General features: G+C 30.0%; 1 protein-coding gene across 5 annotated transcripts in view; it reads right to left on the reverse strand.

Annotated features, from left to right (window-relative positions):
• LOC126736278 (leucine-rich repeat serine/threonine-protein kinase 1) overlaps window positions 1-20,809 on the reverse strand; it is an 84,783-nt gene that overhangs the window by 32,367 nt on the left and 31,607 nt on the right. For all 5 annotated transcript variants that reach the window (XM_050440594.1, XM_050440562.1, XM_050440578.1 and 2 more), the window contains 8 exons: window positions 16,113-16,276; window positions 15,662-16,047; window positions 11,105-11,289; window positions 10,888-11,026; window positions 7,537-7,805; window positions 2,450-2,622; window positions 574-938; window positions 256-480 (listed from right to left, as the gene is read on the reverse strand). In XM_050440594.1, the coding sequence (XP_050296551.1) occupies window positions 256-480; window positions 574-938; window positions 2,450-2,622; window positions 7,537-7,805; window positions 10,888-11,026; window positions 11,105-11,289; window positions 15,662-16,047; window positions 16,113-16,276 (1,906 nt within the window). The remainder of the gene's footprint in view (window positions 1-255; window positions 481-573; window positions 939-2,449; window positions 2,623-7,536; window positions 7,806-10,887; window positions 11,027-11,104; window positions 11,290-15,661; window positions 16,048-16,112; window positions 16,277-20,809) is intronic.

Genomic DNA, 20,809 nt, shown 5'->3' on the forward strand with positions numbered 1-20,809 from the left:
GTAGATGTCTCTTTTTTAATAGATTATAGTTAAAAGTTTCCTTTTCTTTAAATAAGTATGCTTTTATATTCAATTGTTAGTACATTTTATATTTCGTTACATTATGGGTAAACTTAACTTTTTGATCTTGAGTGTACCTCTTTACCTGTGCTGCTGCATTTTACACAAAAATTATTTTTTGCTCGGTAATGTATAATTATCTTTATAATAACATATTAAGAACTGAATTTAAAAGAAGCATCTTATTATTCTTACCATTTTCATGTAAAAACAATGTAGCCTGATGTAACTCGGACCAATCTCTAAACGTTTTATTATACCTCTGCTGCATTTCCGCAGCCATAATCATTTTATATTGTTCACAAGTTAATACTGGATCCAAACCGTTCGATCTCCTCTCTGCAGCTACTGAATACACAATATCTTCTAAAGCCAAATAAGTGGCAGGAACTTTTTGTTCTAAAAGAAGCTCTTTGCTTCCTAAAACAAATAATATGGTTATGGAAACAAGAGTTGAAATAAGCTTTTTTTAAACCAAAAAGTAAATAAATTTGCAATTTTATTACCTCTTACCTGGTGGTCTTAAACTAAAGACCGTATCATATATTAGGTTGCATAGTAGCTTAATATTATGCCTGGTCTTACAACTGATTTCAATAGTGTCCAGAACTCTTGGAAGTCCCATTTTTTCAGCATCCACAACATTTATGAACTTATCTCTTATAAATTGTTGATATTCTTCTGAGATATTTGGGTTGAACTCTTGAACAACATCGTAATGTGTTCCTACTATTATAACAGGAGAATTTGGCGCTCGTGCTTGAATATTTACTAGCCATTGTAGGATTTCGTTTATGCCTCTATGACCGTCAGAAATTTTCCAAACGACGAGGTACAAACTACGTTTAGACAGAAAATATTGGTGTGTTGCATAGTATCTAAAATATTATTAGCATTAACTTAATTATTAATTAATATTTTTTTTATAAAAGATAATTTTTCTTGATTGTAATAATGAACCTTTTAGATAAAAAAATAAAGTAACAAAAATGTTAGTCCACTTAAAACTAAGAGACATTAGCCAGTAGACCTACTATTGGTTTACAAAATGTTAATAATAATAATATACATATTATTATTAATAATTTGTTTTAGGCAATACAATTATACAAATCAAAAATCTAACCGACAAAAGCTAACAGCGGTCTTAATAAGACACACAAAATTTGAAGTCGTGACTATCTCAAAGCAGTTTGTATTAAAATTAAGCTTGACAAAGAGAAGTTTAATATAAAGTGAATATTTATTTATACCTAATATCGCATTAGTTTTAGGTTATTTTGTGCAATAATTAGCATTAATTTTTGTGTAAACGAGCCAATTTTGGAATGATGCCCAATTTATTTAGAACTATAAACTAAAATAAGTTTTATCAATGTATAAATTCAAATTCAAAAATATTTTATTTGCCAAATGTGTCAATCTACAAAGCTGTATGAAAAAAAGTTAAGATTATAAATGTAGCCAACCGAAATGACAAATTGGACCTTCTAACATGTAACCGATAGCCCTTAATATAAAAAGCTCAGTGAGGGACTACCCTTTAAAAATAAATAAAAATACATTATATTTTACATGATTTCATTACATTATTTGCCTGCTACGCCTTAATATGTTTTTTTTTTAATGTTTCTTATATCAAAATAATTGTTTAAAAAATAAGTTTTATAAAAAAAGGTTAAGAAATTAAACATAACGAAAAAAAAGTATAGGTAACTCGAACAAAGAGGAAGAGAGGAGCGCAATTTCATTTAATAAAAACCCTAATATTCTTATTACTAACCGAGTGCCGGCAAATCAATTCAATTATATATTGTGATAAAAAAATATAATAATATAAATGTATATATCAATGTATTTTATGAAATTGAAAATGTTTGAGGAATGTGTTCCAAGATCAACATCAGGTTAAGGAGACAAATTTATTTTTTTTGAAAATTAATAGTCAGGAAATCACTAGATTTTATGATCTACATCCATGGCCATAAAGATAATATTGACTACAACAATATAAGTTGACTTCAACAATATAGTAACATAATTTGGAATATTCATCCATTATTTTCAAAAAGACTAAGCTAAACTAGCTATGACGAGAAACTAAACTCTAACTCAAAGTTGTCATAAATACAGCTTTTTTGCCAAGCTGTAATATAATAGTAAAAATAAAAATCTACAACATCGAGTATCGACATTGACCTCAATAACTAATAAATGTAAATAAATTTAAATAAAAACTTGAGACTGAAAAAAAAACCTATGGTGTCTAAATAAACAATCGGAAATTATAATGTTCAACAATAATTTACAAAAAATGTTTATTTAAACTGAAATTGGAATTAAGTACCTAAATGAAGTAAAGAAAAACTAGTTTTTAAATTTAACTTACTCTTTTTGTCCGCCAAAATCCCATGTTCTAAAAGTAACAGGACCGTGTAATGACTGATTTCTGATTTTCTTTTCGTATACCCAATCTCCTATATCCACTCCTACTGTGGAAAGGGTGGTACCTCTAGATGTCTTAATATTTATGTTTTTGTTACCCATTCTTTTGCCCCAGTGCTAAAAAAGAAGGCAGATATTATAACGGTATCAGTTATTAGAAGTACAGTCGAGTCAAAACGTAGTTAAAGAAGTTAGTAAATGCTGAAATACATTAAAACTAGCTAAAAATGTCTCAAAAAAAATTACGGGTCACAAGGTTGCTACTATGCTCACTACGAGAGTCACACCAATATCGTTCTAAGATTTCGCCAAAGCCCTCTTTAACCTCCAATAATTCCATGTTAATTTTTTCCCTGTATATTAGATATCAAAAAGTTGCAAGAGCTTTTTTTCTCCCTCTCAGCTTTGTGGATTTGACACCAAAATAATATAATGTGAATTTTGCTAATAAAAATTTATTTACTGATCAATATTTAACAGAAGTGGTGTAATCAACTTATATAGCTAAAATACGGATTTTCATCAGCTTTAACATATTCATGACGTGGATTACGGACGGGAATCATTGACACTTTTATTACCGGGTCAGGTTATTTTACTGCCATGACTACATAGAGTAGATCATTCAGAAAACTTTTAGGAAAAACAGCTGAGCATTTGAGTAGACTCCCTTTGGTGTTTGGTGGTGGATATACTCTATTTCAGAAGTAGAATGAAATTATACATAATACAACGGAAAAACAAAGCAGCAGCTAACGTTTATGCATTGTTAGCGCCCACTACCAATGTAATTTGGATGCACAATTTAAAACCTGATTTGATAATATTTTCAAATACTATAAATAATTAATATTCCTGTATTTGCAAAAAAAATAATAAAAATCAATTTATATTTCGATATCTCTATCTCAGTTTTAGGATTAATATCGAATAATAATAAATTGTGATATTTTTATTTATTTAGGAAACTGCGCCAGAAAAACACAATTTCCAGAAGATGCAAACATTCGTTTGGAAATTAAATACTGACAGAGAAAAATTGAGAAGTTCATAATTTATTATCGCCAATTATTGCAAAACATCTAATATTGGATTTAGGTTATTCTTGTTTCTTTGGTTTTAAATGATGTATTACTACGATTTAAGACTGTATTAGATTTTAGTAGAGATGACAATCGTGCGTATGCTCCAAAAATACGCAGAAGAATTTGTAGTTGACATTTTGAAGGTGGCGAATATACAATAATCCAGAAAGCAAGCTACAACCCAATAATTTTTTTACCATATTAAAAAACAATTCGGAATACACACAAAGAGTATATGTAAGCCTTTCAGGTCATATTAAAGTTTGTCATTTTTCTGTTAAATTTTTTCGGACGAAAACTGACTGATCGTTTTCATTTTGTAATTTTACCCACTGTAAAATCTCTATTGTTCTGACGAATTTATAATGAGTTACTTATTTTATTGGGTATTACGTCACTTATAGTAAAAATCAATATAGAAAATACTATCTCACACGCTCAAAAATTGAGCTCAGAGATTAATAGTTTAAACCTTAGCTCCTAGGTATATAAAAAAAACATATATTACACCTCAAGTAAATTAGTGTATTTAAAACTTACTGAACTTAAATTAAATATAACGAAAAGTATCGTTATAGATTTAAGTTTATATTTCTTTTAAAGATGTGAATAAGTCTATTTGCTTCTTCTTTTCCATTTTTGAGCATGTGAGATAGTATTTTCTAAATAAAAAAATTCTTCTTGATTTTTACTATAAATGACGTAATACCCAATAAAATAAGTAACTCTTTACCCACTCTATCTTAGAAAATAAGAAATTTCGGACAAACGAACATTTTACTTGAGGAATTATAGAGCATATATTTTGTCTATATTTGTACATACCCTGAATAGACAGAGGTATACTAATAATACCCCTTCTCATGTAGTCTACATATTTTTTTCTACAAGAAGACCCAAGGAATAAAGAAGATTAAGTGACATGACTTTTATAAAAAGTCTACCTATAATGTATATCAGTAATTTCAATAAACTTACTGCATCATTAATGGTACTTGCTTTATACTGTTAAGCTGATATATTATAGGTGTTAGGTTAGAAGGGTAATTATAACTACTGATGTTTGTATGAAACTTTAATAGAGTTACCGTCCTTAGAAGATATAATTTTTTTGATATTTATATAAATTGTAAACACTGGACTGACGTTTTTAGACTAAAGGTTTAACTAAATCATTTTACAATATAAGAGCAATACTCCATGGAATATTGGTGGGATATCTCGCGAATATCTACTGAGCTAGGAAAATTAGTATAAATGTGTTCAGGCAAAACATTTTTCATATTTTGCAAAAAAAAAGCCTTGACCCATATCTATAACTATTAATTACAATAATTGTAGATATCTGTATATTAAAACAGTTAAATACTACATGTCATCAATGATCTTTTTACGGCTTGGGATAGATGTTAATCTAGTTGTCTTTTTAATGGTATTTCTGAACTATACTAAGACTTTTAATGCAATAAATAATAGATTTGCTTAATTTTTATTTTTGGTGGATATAGGTCAATTGTATATTTTGTCGACTTTTCGATCTTTATGAGATCCTCAGGACTCTAAAAGATACATAAAAAGCAAATAAAATAATTAAGTTAAAAGTCATTAAACCAATTTTATACAATTAAAATCACATTAAATAAAATTAATTATTTTGAAAAATTATTATAAAACTTAACCAAAATTCAAAAAAAACACTCTTCTTCGAATCGTCTTAAAATAAAAAACTTTTTTCTAAATAATGATTATCCAGGTAAATTAATTGATAAAATATTGTTTATAACTAATCAAACAACTCAAAAACAGATCAAAACAGCCAAAAAAAAAATCTTAAAAATACCCTATGTCAGTAATCAAAAAGTTTTCAAAATTAAAAACGAAAACACCAAAGGACTTAAGTAATAAAAAACAACTCAAAAACAGATCAAAACAGCCAAAAAAAAAATCTTAAAAATACCCTATGTCAGTAATCAAAAAGTTTTCAAAATTAAAAACGAAAACACCAAAGGACTTAGAAAACATTTAAATTTGTTCTTGTAAAGAATGATTTTAAAAACAGTTTTATCGCAAAAGAAGTGCGGCTCCATTATAAAATGTATAACATTAATAGAAATATGTTCATTTTTTTAATGGAGTTGATTCGTTTTGCTTAATTGAAATGCGGATTCATGTCATTTTGCTTAGTTAGTGTGGATTTATTTCTTTGTGCTCAATTCTTTTTTGGATTTATTGCGTTTTGTACAAAACAAATATTTCATATTATTTACAAGGTTATTTTAGTGAAAAACTTATGTTATTAAGAAAATTACAAAGAAATCAAATATGTAAACCGACATCTTCTTTAAGCAGTCACAGGTAGCTCCAGCATTGTCGTGTTGTTCTTCCTCTATTTCATTTCCACTGGTTTCCAAAATAGTTTTGTACCATTCCAGTTCATCTTCTTGCTCCCATTCTTCACCAAACTCTTGAGCCAATAAATGTTTTAAAGATTTTTTCTTTTTTTCCTTAAGAGGTCTTCCAAGTTCAAGTAGTTCCATTTGTAGCTGAGAGTCCTTTTTACCTTGTTTAAGCAGAGTTTTTGGAGTTTCAGAAGTACTTTTATACCTAAAGTTTTCGAAGACTGTTATGGAGATGGGTGAAGCTTGATTCTTTCGCAACGCGACCCTTTTCATGTCGGATATACCGTCAGTCTTTTTTAGAAATTCTTTAAGTGTTTATGTCATAAAGTAGCCAGTCTTCCCCAAGATATTTTACTTCTCCAAACTCGCTATATATATTGTTGTATTCTTCTGTAGTCTTGATTGTTGTTTGTTTTCTTAAGACTTTCTCTACTCGGCCCAATACCCTATCGACAAGTAAAAAACTATGTCCTCTTACTGGAAAGGTAATATTTATTTCTTTTAAACTCTCGGGTGATTGTTTTTTTAAAAAGTAATAAAGCGCATGGATTACATGGGCATTTTTGTTTTGCCCTCCACACCCGTCACAGAAAAGGCGAAGTTTCTCTATATTTAGGAGGTCCAGGTAATTCAGATCGGCCAAAAGTGCAGATGATACCTCAACAGCCTCCCTACCAGCCATATTTTCGGTCCATGTATAAAACGTGGGTTTTCTTGCATTCATGTCCACAGAACAAAAAAGATACTAAAATGGATTTAATGTATTTTGCTTAATTCCCCGATTTCACTATAGCTGTTTCTAATGGATTTAAATCATTTTGATGAAACTGGACTGTCAGGATAATAGGTTGTCTAAAATACAGGAAATTTTAATATTCATCTGAAAAATGTTAAAAAAATGATTTAATGCGTTTTGGATAGTTGCTCCTCAATTATAAAAAGAGGCTCTTAAGTGAAATGATTAAAATTAAAAATCACCTTAGTAGCATTAATAAAAAAACAGGACGTTGACAATCTAAGTAATGCTTGTTTTAACCTAATTAACAAAATAAAAGTCTAATCTAAGAACACCTCGTACATAGCCTAAGATCTAACAATATTCAATGACTTTTAACTTAATGATTTTATTTGCTTTTTATGTATCTTTTAGAGTCCTGAGGATGATCTAATAGAGATCGAAACGTCGACAAAATATACAATTGGTCGTTTGAAGTAATTTTTTTTGACCAATATCCAAAAAAAATAAAAATTATAAACTTATAGTATATAATTTTTATGAGTTTAAGTTGAATATTTTGATTTGGATTAACTGCCATTACCTCTCAAATTAATAATAGACATGAGGATTTTTATAACTGAAGTGAAATCCCAGTAAAGAAATCCGAAGACAGATTTACAGGTAATTTCAATATTTCCCTTGGCTCACCTTGCGTCTTTTATCTTTTTTTAATAATAAGAACTGAATAAGATAGTGGCAATAAAAACGTAAAAACTCATCTGTTTACTAATTAATCAAAACATAAACAATGCCACATAACCTCACTTACTTCTGGTCGTTTTCTAGTCGCGCCTTCTTGCCGTAACTGCTCCAATAAACTAGTTTTTCCAATGCCCTGCACACCTACGATCATTAATTTCATACGGGCATAAGGTTTGGCATCTTCTAGTACCGATTTTAGATACCCGATTATATCCATCGTTTTGTATTTTTTGCTTTCAATCATAAACTTCAGCGGATCTTGTAGCGAGCAGCCGCGGGTATTCAGGTTCCACAAACGCGATAATAATCCCATTTGCGACGGTAGCTCCGTGATGCCTATAAATAACATTTTATTAAGAGTACCAGTAAAATCTACAGATTTCATGAATTTTAAACATTTAAAGTAGGTTTAACAAATTTTACACCTCTGAATATTTTATGGGGTGTTTAAGAGTTACTGAGATTCTGTGTAGTCATTTTTAAAGAAGAAAGATAATGAAAAGCAAGCTAGACCTAAAAAGAGCATTTTAAAAAAATACTTCCCATGATTACCTTTATCATTTTAAATATTAATTTTAACTTAAAATTAATACATGTAGGGAATTTTAAATAACTAAATGTTTAATAAATAAGTGGAGGGAGACTGAAGGATTTTCATTTTACCTTAAACTATATTAGTTTATTTATTGCGAAATAATATCATTTTTTTTTGTTAAAATATCTTTAAAATCGGAGTATTTTCCTTCCATGAGTATTTTTAATTTAAAATTTTATAGATTCTTCCCTGTATACCGGAAACAAATAAAGAGTTGACGATTCAGTAAATGCAACTTTATTGACCATAAAAATATGCTTAAACTTTTTTTCTACTTTTAAGCGATATCGTATCTTCTACCGTTTTCAAGATCGGTATCGCTTAAAAGTGGTAACCTGGATTTTCCTAATTCTCTTTAATGATCTTCTGGATGCTGGGCTTCAATAATATGTGGCTGATTTTTTTAGAATAATTATTTAATTCTAATTAAAAGCATTACTTATGGTTAGTTTTCCTTTTGTGCCATCAATTTTTTCTAGTTTTTTAATCCGTATAACCACAATATTTTTATATATTTAAATTTATTATAATATAAATAATAATTTTCATTATAAGATTTAACAAATTACAAAAAGTCTATTAACTTTTTTCTTAAGTTGATGCGTTGAAATAATTATTTAATTATACCAGAGAACCAGTGGTACATCCATTTTGCCTAGGAAATAACGGGTGTATTTCTTCTCTTTATGTCATTATTTTGGCTTTCGTCATAAAATCTAAATTCTATGGATGACATTCCCATGGAAGAAAGAATGTATCGGTACTCTTAAAAGTCCTATAGTTGGAATCTTTGGTCTGACACTTTTTCATCCCTTCTTTGCTTGTGCTTACTAGGGAAAACGGTTTTATAATCGAGAGAATAGTCCTATTTGTCAATGTAATTTTTTTTTCCTTGTAATTTTTATTGAGTTATAAAACTGTAAATTTTGACAAATAAACCATTTTGAATTTGAATTGATTTTGAAATGACGAGACAGTTTTACCACTGACCAAAACTATTTATTTTTACTCTCGACACGTGTTTCGCTAACTATATTAACATGTTCGGGAGAAGATTAAAACTCCAAAAAATTTATCTTAATTAAAGATATATATTTATATTTAATTGAAAATTTATTTTGATTAAATTTTAGTTGTAATCTTTTGGTTAGTGGTAAAACTGTCTCGTAATTTGAGGTACTCTTAAGTCGGATATTTTTAAACGCATGACTTATATTAACCACGCGGTCGATTTCATTATTACGTAAAACGACGCATTGTTTATAGTTTACAGCGTCTAATTCTTATAAAACAAATGCCTGAGGGTTAGATAAAGAAAGTAATATTAAGTAATAAAATGATTAATATATTCATTCATCAAAGTTTGTTGTAATAAACCATTGTAAATAAAAAAGTACTTATATCTTGTTCATCATCATCCAAATAATAACAAAAGTAATGAGAAAATATTTTAAATCTTTGTAAAATTAACAAAATTGGCATTTACACATGTTGCAACAAAAAATTTTAAAGAAAATCATACCTAAATGGTATTAAGTTTATATTTTCTTCTTCTAGTTTTTATCAAAATTCATTCTTTCACAGATCACATTACAACTCAGTTGTAATGTGTTGTAGAGTGTTGTAATGTGATCTGTGTAGGTCTAGGCCTGATGATGCTCCGACAGGAGCGAAACACGTGTAGCTTTTAAGCCTTTTTTGAGAAATGATATAGATTGGATGAGACCGTGACTTTGTGTCCTTATCTTTGTTTTTGTTTTTGTTGGAATTCACTCACTAGATTAGATATTTTCTACTCTACTAGTGTCAAAAGCTGTAGATAAATAGTTCCAACACTACCAGCATTTTGGGCAAGTCTTGTCACGAGACAGTTTTACCACCAACCAAAACTCTTTAGTTTACCTTCGACACGGTTAGAAGCGGTATTTTTACGGTTCCTAAAAAAATCGGTTTGAAATGGAACGCTCTGGTTTCTTGTTGGTCCTTGGTCTTGTTTTCGTTTGTTAATATTAGGTAACAAACTCAATTTTTGTATGGTAGGTACCTGTTATTATTTATAATACACATAATGCAAATGCCAATGCTGTTGGTGTATTTAAGCTCCTGCATGAAGAAATGGGTCCTGTGCGTAAGAATTTTTTCAAAAATTGACGTTTATACCGTTTTAAAAAAATTTATAAATACCTACCTCCATTATATCAAGATATAGTCCTGGATTTGAATTGCAGTCAAGTATGTCATAAATGCAATGAATTGAATGAAACAATTCAATGATCAAATTTCATAAACATGAAAAAACCACGAAAAAATCAAAAGAAAACTTCATAACATAACCCACAAATACAGGATTTCCGGATGTTGTAGATTAAACTCAGAATAAATACGTTTAATCCACGACATCCGTAAGAATAATCGAAGGTACCGAAAAAAAATTACGGTCGTTTCGGTATAGTTATGGAACGGTAACCGGCACCACCGGAGAAACCGGTTAAGTTACGGAAGTTACCCCTAATCTATTAAAATATTCTTAAGCTTAAGGTAAAAAAAATTATGCTAAAGCCAAAACAGAAATATAAGAACCGCAGCCGGCATTCGTAAACGTAAATATTGTCTAACATCCCAAATTACCCCAAATGCAGAAACTGACGGTTCTTAAGGTTTATCTTGAAATATCTGAATTAGTTGTAAATCTCTTAAAAGATTTAAAAAATCTCATATGAGAAATATATTGAAAATCTAGTTACTTATTGTCCAACTTCAATTTCAAAAAAAGAGCCTTATTATTTAAAAATATAAATCTTTTTTTAAATTATTATACTTTACCTAAGTTTCCACTAATATTAAGGACGGATAAGTTGCTTAACTCATATATATTACTTGGGATCTCCTTTATATTGTTATTGCTGATGTCCAACATCGATAAATTTGGGAACATCAGTCTGGCTTTGGCCAACTGAGGGTTCTAAAACAAACAAAAAAAAACATATTGCTGTATACATCAATAAAGTTATAATTTATTTTCTTGTCCTAAATAATATACCTTATCAGAATCGTCGTCGTCCGCAGAACTAATATCTCCGTTATCGTCTGTACTAAGCTGAATTCTATTCAGCTGATTGTCGGCCAATATCAAAGTTCTTAGATTGTCAAGGCGTAGGTGGCGTCTATGAACGCAAACTGAGTGTAATATTGTGTGCCTCACTGATCTTGTCGAATGACGTCTTACTAGAATAAATAGATTCTATAAGGCTTTACTACATGTTTAAATAATAACTTGTTTCCAAGTAGTACATGGAATTTAACTTTTTTAATAGGAAATTTTATTAAAAGGCATACATGGTGTCTCTAATGAATTTAGAGTTTAAACAATATAAAATATATACTTTTTACACAGTGTTTACTAAACAACGATGAAACATTTAAGGGCTTAGTTTCGAAACTATTCTAAGGATATTTTATCCTGAAATCATCTTTGAAAAGGTAATTTGTTTTGAAGGCATAAGGCATAACCGTAATGTTGCTGTTAGATAAACTCAAACTGTATTGTAATAATTACAGGAACATAATAGAACTTGAAATAAAGTGGATGGTCAGGAAGGTAAACAGACAGTAGATTAAGGACAAAGATATAATAGAACGTACATTGGACATAATAAATTATACATACTTTGAATAAATTATTGAAGTTAATATGTTTGGAATATTCTTAAAGACTATTAATTGTACCTGTTTAATGAGTCCCCTTTAACGCGCTGAATTATATTATTCTATATATTTTAGTGAAAGATTAAAGAAATATAAATGTTGGGTGCTACTCATCTAATTCAAAAAGAAACGATCTTGGTATTTTTGAAATTCAAATTAATGCTTTAGTACGCCAACGAACAGATCAAAGAGTCAGCGATGCAACAAATCTTATGGCAGCTATATGCGGACGAGCTAGTTAGCTCATTAGAGGAAGCTTTTTACCAATATTCGTTAAGAATATTGGTAAAAAAACAATCTAAAAATTATTAAAACTCAGTGGTCTAAAACGTGGTCAATAGGGCTAACACAATAACTCAGCATTACAATAAGATAATAACAAGAAAACGTGTACTAATTAAAATAATAACTATAATAAAACTTCAGTTAAATAATTATTCCCACAAATATATCATAAACAACATTTCAATGAGTTATTCCAAAGATCAATCTCGACTCGGAATAAATAAAGTAAAAATATTAGATTTCCTTAAAAACAATTTATTATGCGACATGTACTTTGTTTTATACTTTCAAATGTGTTATTTTACTAATCAAGCTTAGGGCGCAAATTCGTACAGCAATGAAATATTTTTGTAAATTTGGCGGAAAAAATATTTCATAATAGTTTAACTTCAATATAAACATTTAAACGAATAAACATCTGTGCATTTCATTTATTTTATATTTTTCCAGTGTCCATTTTACTGATATTTGAAACTACCACAGGCCATATGTTGTTACCGCGGTATCTTGGTTTAGCCATTTGTTTTTAAATTTACAAGTGTAACTTACGATAAAAAGTATCTTATTTAGAACTAACTAAATTAAATTTATTAAGTAATAATAATAATAATATCCTTTATATCCAACAAAATGATCTCTAATCACAGAGCAACGTCAAGATGGTGCACCATTATATTGCTGTGATACAATTTAAAAACATAAAAAAGATAAAAAAATATACAGTGAGGACGCGCAAGTTGGAACAAATTCATTTAACATTCAGGGATGTGTTTTTAATAATTTTTTTAATTAGAAATATCCATTTTTTATTTTATTTTTTAATTCTGTATAAAATTTTAAGTATATTTTGTATACCAAATCCTATAACTAACTTCAATATTTATTAAGAAATTTGGGATTCATTTTTTTATAAATAATCATGTAATTTTGGTAACAGTTTATAAAAAAAAACAAAACAAAAAAATTAAAATAAATGTTCAAATTGTTGGCCATTAACTTCCTGACAGTAACAAGTCGAAATTCACATTCTTGTAATACTTTACTTATTGTTTGAGGCCGGATTTTTTGTATTTCGGCTCTAATTCTATTTTTTAATTCTCCTAAACTTTCAAGTTTATCAAAATAAACTTTAAATTTTAGATAACCCCATAGATAAAAATCCAATGGAGTTAAATCTGGCGACCTTGCTGGTCATTCAATAAAACATTCTATTGAAACCATATCGAATCTGCCGGTATAAATGGAATATCTCAAAAAGCGAGTGAGATTACAAAAAAAAAACAAACTTTCAATTATTTCCATTGGACAAGATTTGATGTATGCAGCTTCTGGCCATAAAATTAAAACATCAAAGTACATTACCCTAGGTCTGACACTGAAGAGCTTATGCAACAGTAAGAAAGTTGTTAATATACTATCAAAATATAGACACTGTTGCTCTTACACAACTTTAGAAGAGTAAAAGAGTAAAGAGTGACATTTTCAACGGTAAATAATGTATGTCCTGAAGATATTACGTCATCCGGACTTAAATACTGGCATTCGATATCTCGATCGCTTTGTAGAAACCCTAAACGGCAAAGATACCCTGCATGATATTGCAGGGATATTTTTTTTAAGATTAATGTGCAAAATTTGGTGTCTGTGGAATCTTCTAGCCCTAGTGTATGTACATGAGAATTCAACTATCCAAATGGTCTTCACCATTTGGATAAAATGCAATTAAACTAGGTACTCTCTTATTTTGAAGCAACTCTAAATATTTTTCAGAGGTAAGTGCGCCTTCAATAAAATAGAGACCCACAATTGACGTGCCCACAATTTCTGCCTATACGTTTAACTTCTTGGGAAATTGTGTGTGACTTTCCATACTCCAGTGTCGATTTTTTGGTGCAATAACAAAAATTTTGCCTATTTACAGAACCATTTAAAAAAAAACTTGCCTCGTCGGAAAAAACAATCTTAGTTAAAAATTGCGGGTTTGCATTACATTTGTTCATCATTATTTCGCAAAATTCTATTCTGCCGAGATGATTCATATGTGATCATTTTCAATAAGCTCCTGAATTAAATGAATTTTATATGGATGCCATTTATTCCTATGCAAATATTTTAGAACACATGGTTTACTAAACAACTGATCTGCAGCAACTTGTCGAGTTGATTTATCTGGATTTTCTTGTAAATCGAGCAAAATATCTAATTCTGGAAGCGTGGGACGGTCCAGGTCATATTTGTCTCTAACATGACCAAAATCTCTAAACTTTTTTTCAATTTTGCTTACTACCGAACGTGTAATAGGCCTCTTCGGGTCCTTAGTGTTAAACAGATTGCAAACTTCGGCCTGTGTTCGAGTCTTGTCGCCATATCCCACCATCATCAAAATTTCAATTCTTTGTTTTTCAGTTAAGCGCGCCATACTTTTAAACTTTGACATTTACGTAAAGTAATACATACTGTTTCCATGCGATTAAATGGTGACAACGTGTCAACAATCAAATATACCTGTTAAAAAACTATGAAAAAACATGTTTGAATATGCTCAAATGACCCAAACAGTTACAAATTTATTAATAATGTTAGTATTAGGTATAAGACATGGTATACAAAATATACTTAAAATTTTATGCAGAATTCGAAAATGGAATAAATTTTTGAATGCTTACTTTTACACTTAATTAAAATTGAGTAATAAAATTTTAGATATTTTAAAAAAGATAAAATACAAACGCACAGTTAAGATACATCAGCCAGACACTTAATATTTAATAATAAAGTTACCACATTTTAACACTATAAAGACATTTATCTTGAAGGTATTTCATTGTTTCCCCCCTAAACATTGTGACACTGTTTATTTCTCTAATGCACAGTGGAAAAGAGCGGTATGCTTTTACAGTCCTGAACTTAGGACCCAAAAAAAGAATATGTTAATTAATGCAGCTTTTTCAGTTAGCATTAATTCTTTATTTCTACGACTAAATAGAATAGACTGGCCAATCGACTTTGTGGTATGTAGTTTTCTTGTGCTAATCGGAGGCGACACTGGACTGTAATATAGTTAGGTTTAAATAAGCCCCTTTCTATCATTAATACCAGTCGTCCTCTGGTTGGACCTTTGGTATAATTGGTATACTTATCAAAACTCTTTATTTTATCCTCGACACGTGTTTCGCAAGAATCGTTAGTTAGCATCTTTGGGAGAATATAATTAGAAGACATTTAGTTTAATTTTAATCTTCGATGCTAACATCGTTAGCAAAACACGTGTCAAGAATAAACTAAGGAGTTTTGGTTAGTGGTCGAACTGAATGTTGTGATATAAATACCATTTTTATGCCGCATTTTAAAAAAAAATGCCAAACCATTATTAAGAACTTACAAGAAACAAGTATTATTATAAGTATTTGACATCCTCTACCTTGAAAAGAAAGCATTGCCGGAACTATTCGTCTTAAAATCACTCAATCCCTTGAAGTTTTGGCATGTACTTAACTAAAGTCCCGCATATTTTAAATGTAATCAAATTGTATTCGATATGTTAGGAAATTTACAATTTACATTTCATGTTAATACTCATCTAACAATGACAAAACAAAACACTTACCACCAACTTCGGAACTCTTCGCTTTAAAAGCTGAACTATCCATATAACACGTTAAATTAGCGAGCTCCATATTATCTGGAGCCTCAACTTGTGGAAGACTAGGCCACACAGTGATTTGATTATGGCTCAAATCCAGCTGCTTTAAAGAACTGGGGTAACTAGTGATATGGGACATTGAACGTAAAGTATTAAAAGCCATGTTCAACCTCGTGAGATTTACTGCGAGACACGGTAAAACAACTGGAATGCTTGTAAAAAGATTATGAGCAAGATTTAGAGCAGAAAGCTGTGAGCATTTTTCTAAAGAGGTTTCATCGTTGTGCAGAATTTGCTCCGTCACTTCTATGTTTTTATTCCAAAGGTGATGCCGAATCAGATCTAATTGCCTAGAAGAAACGATAGTAAAAATATCACGCAAAAGACAAAAAAAAAATAGAAAGACACTACTTACAGATAAGACCTTTCCTTCTTTCCGTATTTAACTGTATGGACGGAATCTTCGGAACAGATCATTTTATCGAACTCGGATATTTCATTTTCACAGTCGGGCTCTGTTAACGTTGATAATTGACTGTCGCTTGAACTGACGCTTATTTTATCTAAGTCTTCTTTTGCCTAAATAAAAGTAAATTGTATAAAAAAAAAGAATATGTAAGTTTTTTGGAGAGAGAATAGACATTGAAGCAAGCCAAGGGTTTTATTGTGGATGTTTCAAATGTATTTATTCCATCTTCAAAGCTTTCTGCTTACCAAATCACTGCCCACCAAAAAACCCTCGTTTAGCTTAATTATCCCCGAAATAGATCATTTTCTTTTAATTTTAATAAACAAACTAACGAAGGCATAAGATCTGAGACCTTTTCATGAATTTGTAGCTTCATTTTATTTTCCTTTAATGCTTGATCGAAATACTGATATTGCGATATAAGATTGGAATCGCATCAAGGAATACTGCGTAGGCCAGTTAAATCAGGTATAGGAGAACATGTTTTCTCAAAGGGCTACAATATCCATTTTCCAGGATTAAAAAGAATAATAAAGCATAAAAACATTACTTTTAAAAGTATGCGAAAAGAGAAATTATAATATTAGAAATAATTGCAAAATGAAAATTTTAATAATGACTTTTTTGATGTATTTCTTATAATAGTTTCCGAGATATGGCTGGTAGGCAGACTTAATCAAAACCGCCTATCGATTCTCTCTAAAGTACTCTAAGTATACAGTATGTATTTATGACTGTGTATACAAACATGTGCATGAGCAGTAGTCTTCTATTATTCATATTAAGAATTTGATCGGCGTTAAGATACGGTGTTATGTGATGTCTATATGAAATGTTATATGCCAATCTCATGCAGGAATTTTGAACTTTTTGAATAGCCTTTTTAGTACTTACAGATAAGAAATCTTCATAAAATACGTCCCCATAATCGAACAAAGACAAAACCAGACTTTCGCAAAGTAAATATTTCTGTTTTGGGGTGAGAAATGCTTTTATTTTATAAAGCTGCCTTAATCTTAGATATGCAGCTTTAATTTGTTTTTTAACATGAGATTCGAAACCCATAGACTGGTCGAAAATTACCCAGTTACCAGTGTTTTTTGCTTCTGATACTATTGGGATTTGTGTATCATTTATTTGAATAAAAATGGTATTTTTTATATTTGCCCTTAATATATTATTAGACATTATTAGAATTTTTGATTTAGTGCCATTCTCTGCCCAAGCATTTAGGTTTAATAAGTCTAAATTAAGCTTTTCTTGTACTGGACTTAAATTTTCGCAGGTCACAGGTATATATATTTTGGAGTCATCAGCATATTGTTTTTTTTTTTTTTATTTATTTCCATGGACTCATACAAATAAGTATCGGATAATGTCAAAAAAATAAAACTATAAGACCTAAACATACAACTTTTAAAAGGCCTTAAGAAAAAACAATAAAAAATCTACAACTAACTAAAGACTAAGATTATAAGAAAACTACAGCTTTTAACAAATAAACAAATACGAATTATGGGAGTAAGGATGAGACGCTGCAACTTAAATATTCTGTTACCGTATAAAAGGAATTTTTAATTAAAATTCTTTTGAATGAAGCTTTGAAATAATTAACCTTCTCAATTTTTTTTATTTCAATGGGAATATTATTGTATTATTTAATTGGTAAATTTATTGGTAATTGGTTTGCCACTTTGGTTAATTTATGTTTGGGTATATCCAAATTTAAGTTAACCCTGAGTTCATAGTGTAGATAAAGAATAGTCAGACAGGTTACGCGTTATATGCATGATCGAGTTGAAAATAAATAGGCAAGGAAATGGCATAATTTTCAAGTCTGGAAAGAGTGTTCTACAAGAAGATGTATAAGGCTTAAATAAAATAGTTCTAATTATTTTTTTCTGGGCCGTAAGAACTTCACCACTTCTAGAACAGTTACCCCAACACATTATGCCATATGACAAACATGACTGGACATAACCATAGTAGTAAAGAAGAATCAGGCCAATATCGATTTTATTACGTAACTGCCAGATCAAAGAGGCATACATTGATAATTTCTTCAAAACCACATCTACATGATAAGACCAACTAAGATGTTCATCGATTAATATTCCTAAGTACTTGACAACCTTATTTTGTTCTATGGTTTTGTTATGCATTTTAACAAGCTTTTATTCAAATCGGTAAGACTAAAAAATATCATTTCAGTTTTTGACTCATTAAGCACTAAGCTGTTCCTGCTACTGATACTTATCATTCGGTCAACTACCCCGGTTGAACCTCTAGATAGTTCTTCTAAGTCACCACTCGACGTTGATATAACAACATCATCTGCAAACGCAGCTATATGATTGCCAGGAAATTCGCCCAAGATGCTATCAAAAAATATAACAAATAACAGTGGTCCCAAAATGCTACCCTGCGGGACACCACTAACAACTGGTAGGGACTCAGACGCAACTGAAACATTTCTATTTTTTAATATCGTTTTTTGATATCTACCGGTCAGGTAGGATTTAATCCATTTATGGGCAAGACCACGCATACCACAGTCATTAAATCTATTCAACATTAGGTTAATACTTATTACATCAAACGCCCTTTTTAAATCAAAAAATAGGCTTACACATTTATTGTTTAATTCCAAATTAGACAAAACATATGAATATAGGGACAAAATTGCATCTTGTGTAGAGCGACCCGTCCTAAAACCAAACTGGTATTTACTAAAAAAATTTTCTTTGAGTAGAATAGATTCCAAACGTTTAGAGAAACACTTTTCAAAAACAATATTGTTGACACATAAATTGAAAAAAGCAGGGGTAAGAATATCCTAAGAAATACCTGGGGTACTCCTCGATTACATGGCATAAATGTGGAGACTTGAATGTCTTCAGAGATCTGATTAACGACCAGACAACTCTGTCTGATCATGTAGATAATCTTTTAAAAAATTGATACCCTCACGAGACACAAAAAATTGTAATTTTGCTAATAATAATTCGTGATTTATGGTATCGAAGGCTTTACTGAAGTCCAGTAATGTCATACAAGTAGGACGATTTTGTTTCTCGTTAAATCTTATGTCTTTTAATATGTTTACTAAAGCCATCGAAGTGCTAAAATTTTTCCTAAATCCAGATTCGGCAAAACTAAATATCTGGTTATAAATATGTTTCTCAATGACCTTAGATATCGCTGGCAGTATACTTATTGGTCTTGAATCTGAAATTTCCTTTGGCTCTACTATTTTAGCTATAGGTTTTATGATGCCTTTTTCCACATTGATGGATATTTTTGACGTAAAATGCATTCGTTAATAATATTGACCAATGGATTTAAGCAAAACGGCAGACATAATTTTATATCTTTAATCGACAACCGGTCTATTCCTTTTGCGCTGGTTTTAACAGTTGAAATAATCTTCAGTAAGTTATCTTTCAATCTATAAATTCAAACACTAACTGTTCGTTGTTAAAATTATTATTTTTATAATATTCGATGATGCCTCTGGTAAATTGATAACATTCTGGTTATAGGCATAGGTTCCATAGGTTACTGGCATAGTTTTGAATGTCATCGGGATTACATAAATCAATTGGGAGATCAGCCTATGTTTTTTTTTTCGTTAACTTACTTTTTTTATTAACGGTCTAAAGTTCTTTTTTTTTTTTTTTTTTAATTATTTGATTAAAAAATTTGTTTTTTCACGAATTATTGCGTGTTTTGTATAATTTCTTAATTGTAGATAATATTGCAGGTCTAGGTTTGATTTTGATTTTTGAAATTTTTTATGCGCACGGTCTCTTAATTTTATTAAAAGTTTAATATTGTCAGTGATCCATGGGCAGAATGGCTTATTTTTCTTTTTTTTAACAGGAATATGGTTGTCTAAGAGCATGGTTATATTTTTATTGAAAAAATAGATTTTATCCACTATATTTTTTAAATAATAAATACGTTCCCATGGAATGGCTAATCCATCCGTGATAAAGTTGTTGTAGTTTAAATTATTGTAATCTCGAAACATTAAAATTCAAAATGGAAAAATGGAAAAATGGAAAAAATTACATTGTCTCTGAAATTGGAGTTGAATGTGATTTTTTGGATATTAATTGTAGGGATGCGCCGAATCATCGATTCGGCTTCGGTATTCGTCCGCTTCTGCCGATTTTTTAACTATTCGGTTTCGGCCGAAGCGACCATACGGCGCGAGCCGCGTAAAAACTTGTCGAGACTCGTCGTTCGGAAGTAAACTGTCAGCATTTTCGAGCGTGTTTATTTAAATCAGTTCGTTTCTCTGTTGCTTTATGTGCGAGAGGATTAGCTCAGTTTATTGGAAAAAAGGAGAAGTGATGTTTGGAGTGATATCTGAAAATAATAATAAGTATGCAAGGTATAGTAAGTGTAATTGTGAGATATCTAAAGGCGAAATTGGTAAGAGCGCTACAACAACATCAATGATTAACCACCTAAAAAGAAAACATAAAGACAATCATAAGGAGTTCCAAGGAAAATCTGTGATCAAAAAGTTAAAACAGCCAACAATTGCTGATTCTCTACAGTTACGTACTAAATGGGAAATTGACGATCACCGTGCAAAACCTATTCACTATGCAATAGGTAAAATGATTGCTTTA

Source organism: Anthonomus grandis, chromosome 1 (genome assembly GCF_022605725.1).
Source record: "Anthonomus grandis grandis chromosome 1, icAntGran1.3, whole genome shotgun sequence".
In the NCBI taxonomy this organism is placed as follows: domain Eukaryota; kingdom Metazoa; phylum Arthropoda; class Insecta; order Coleoptera; family Curculionidae; genus Anthonomus; species Anthonomus grandis.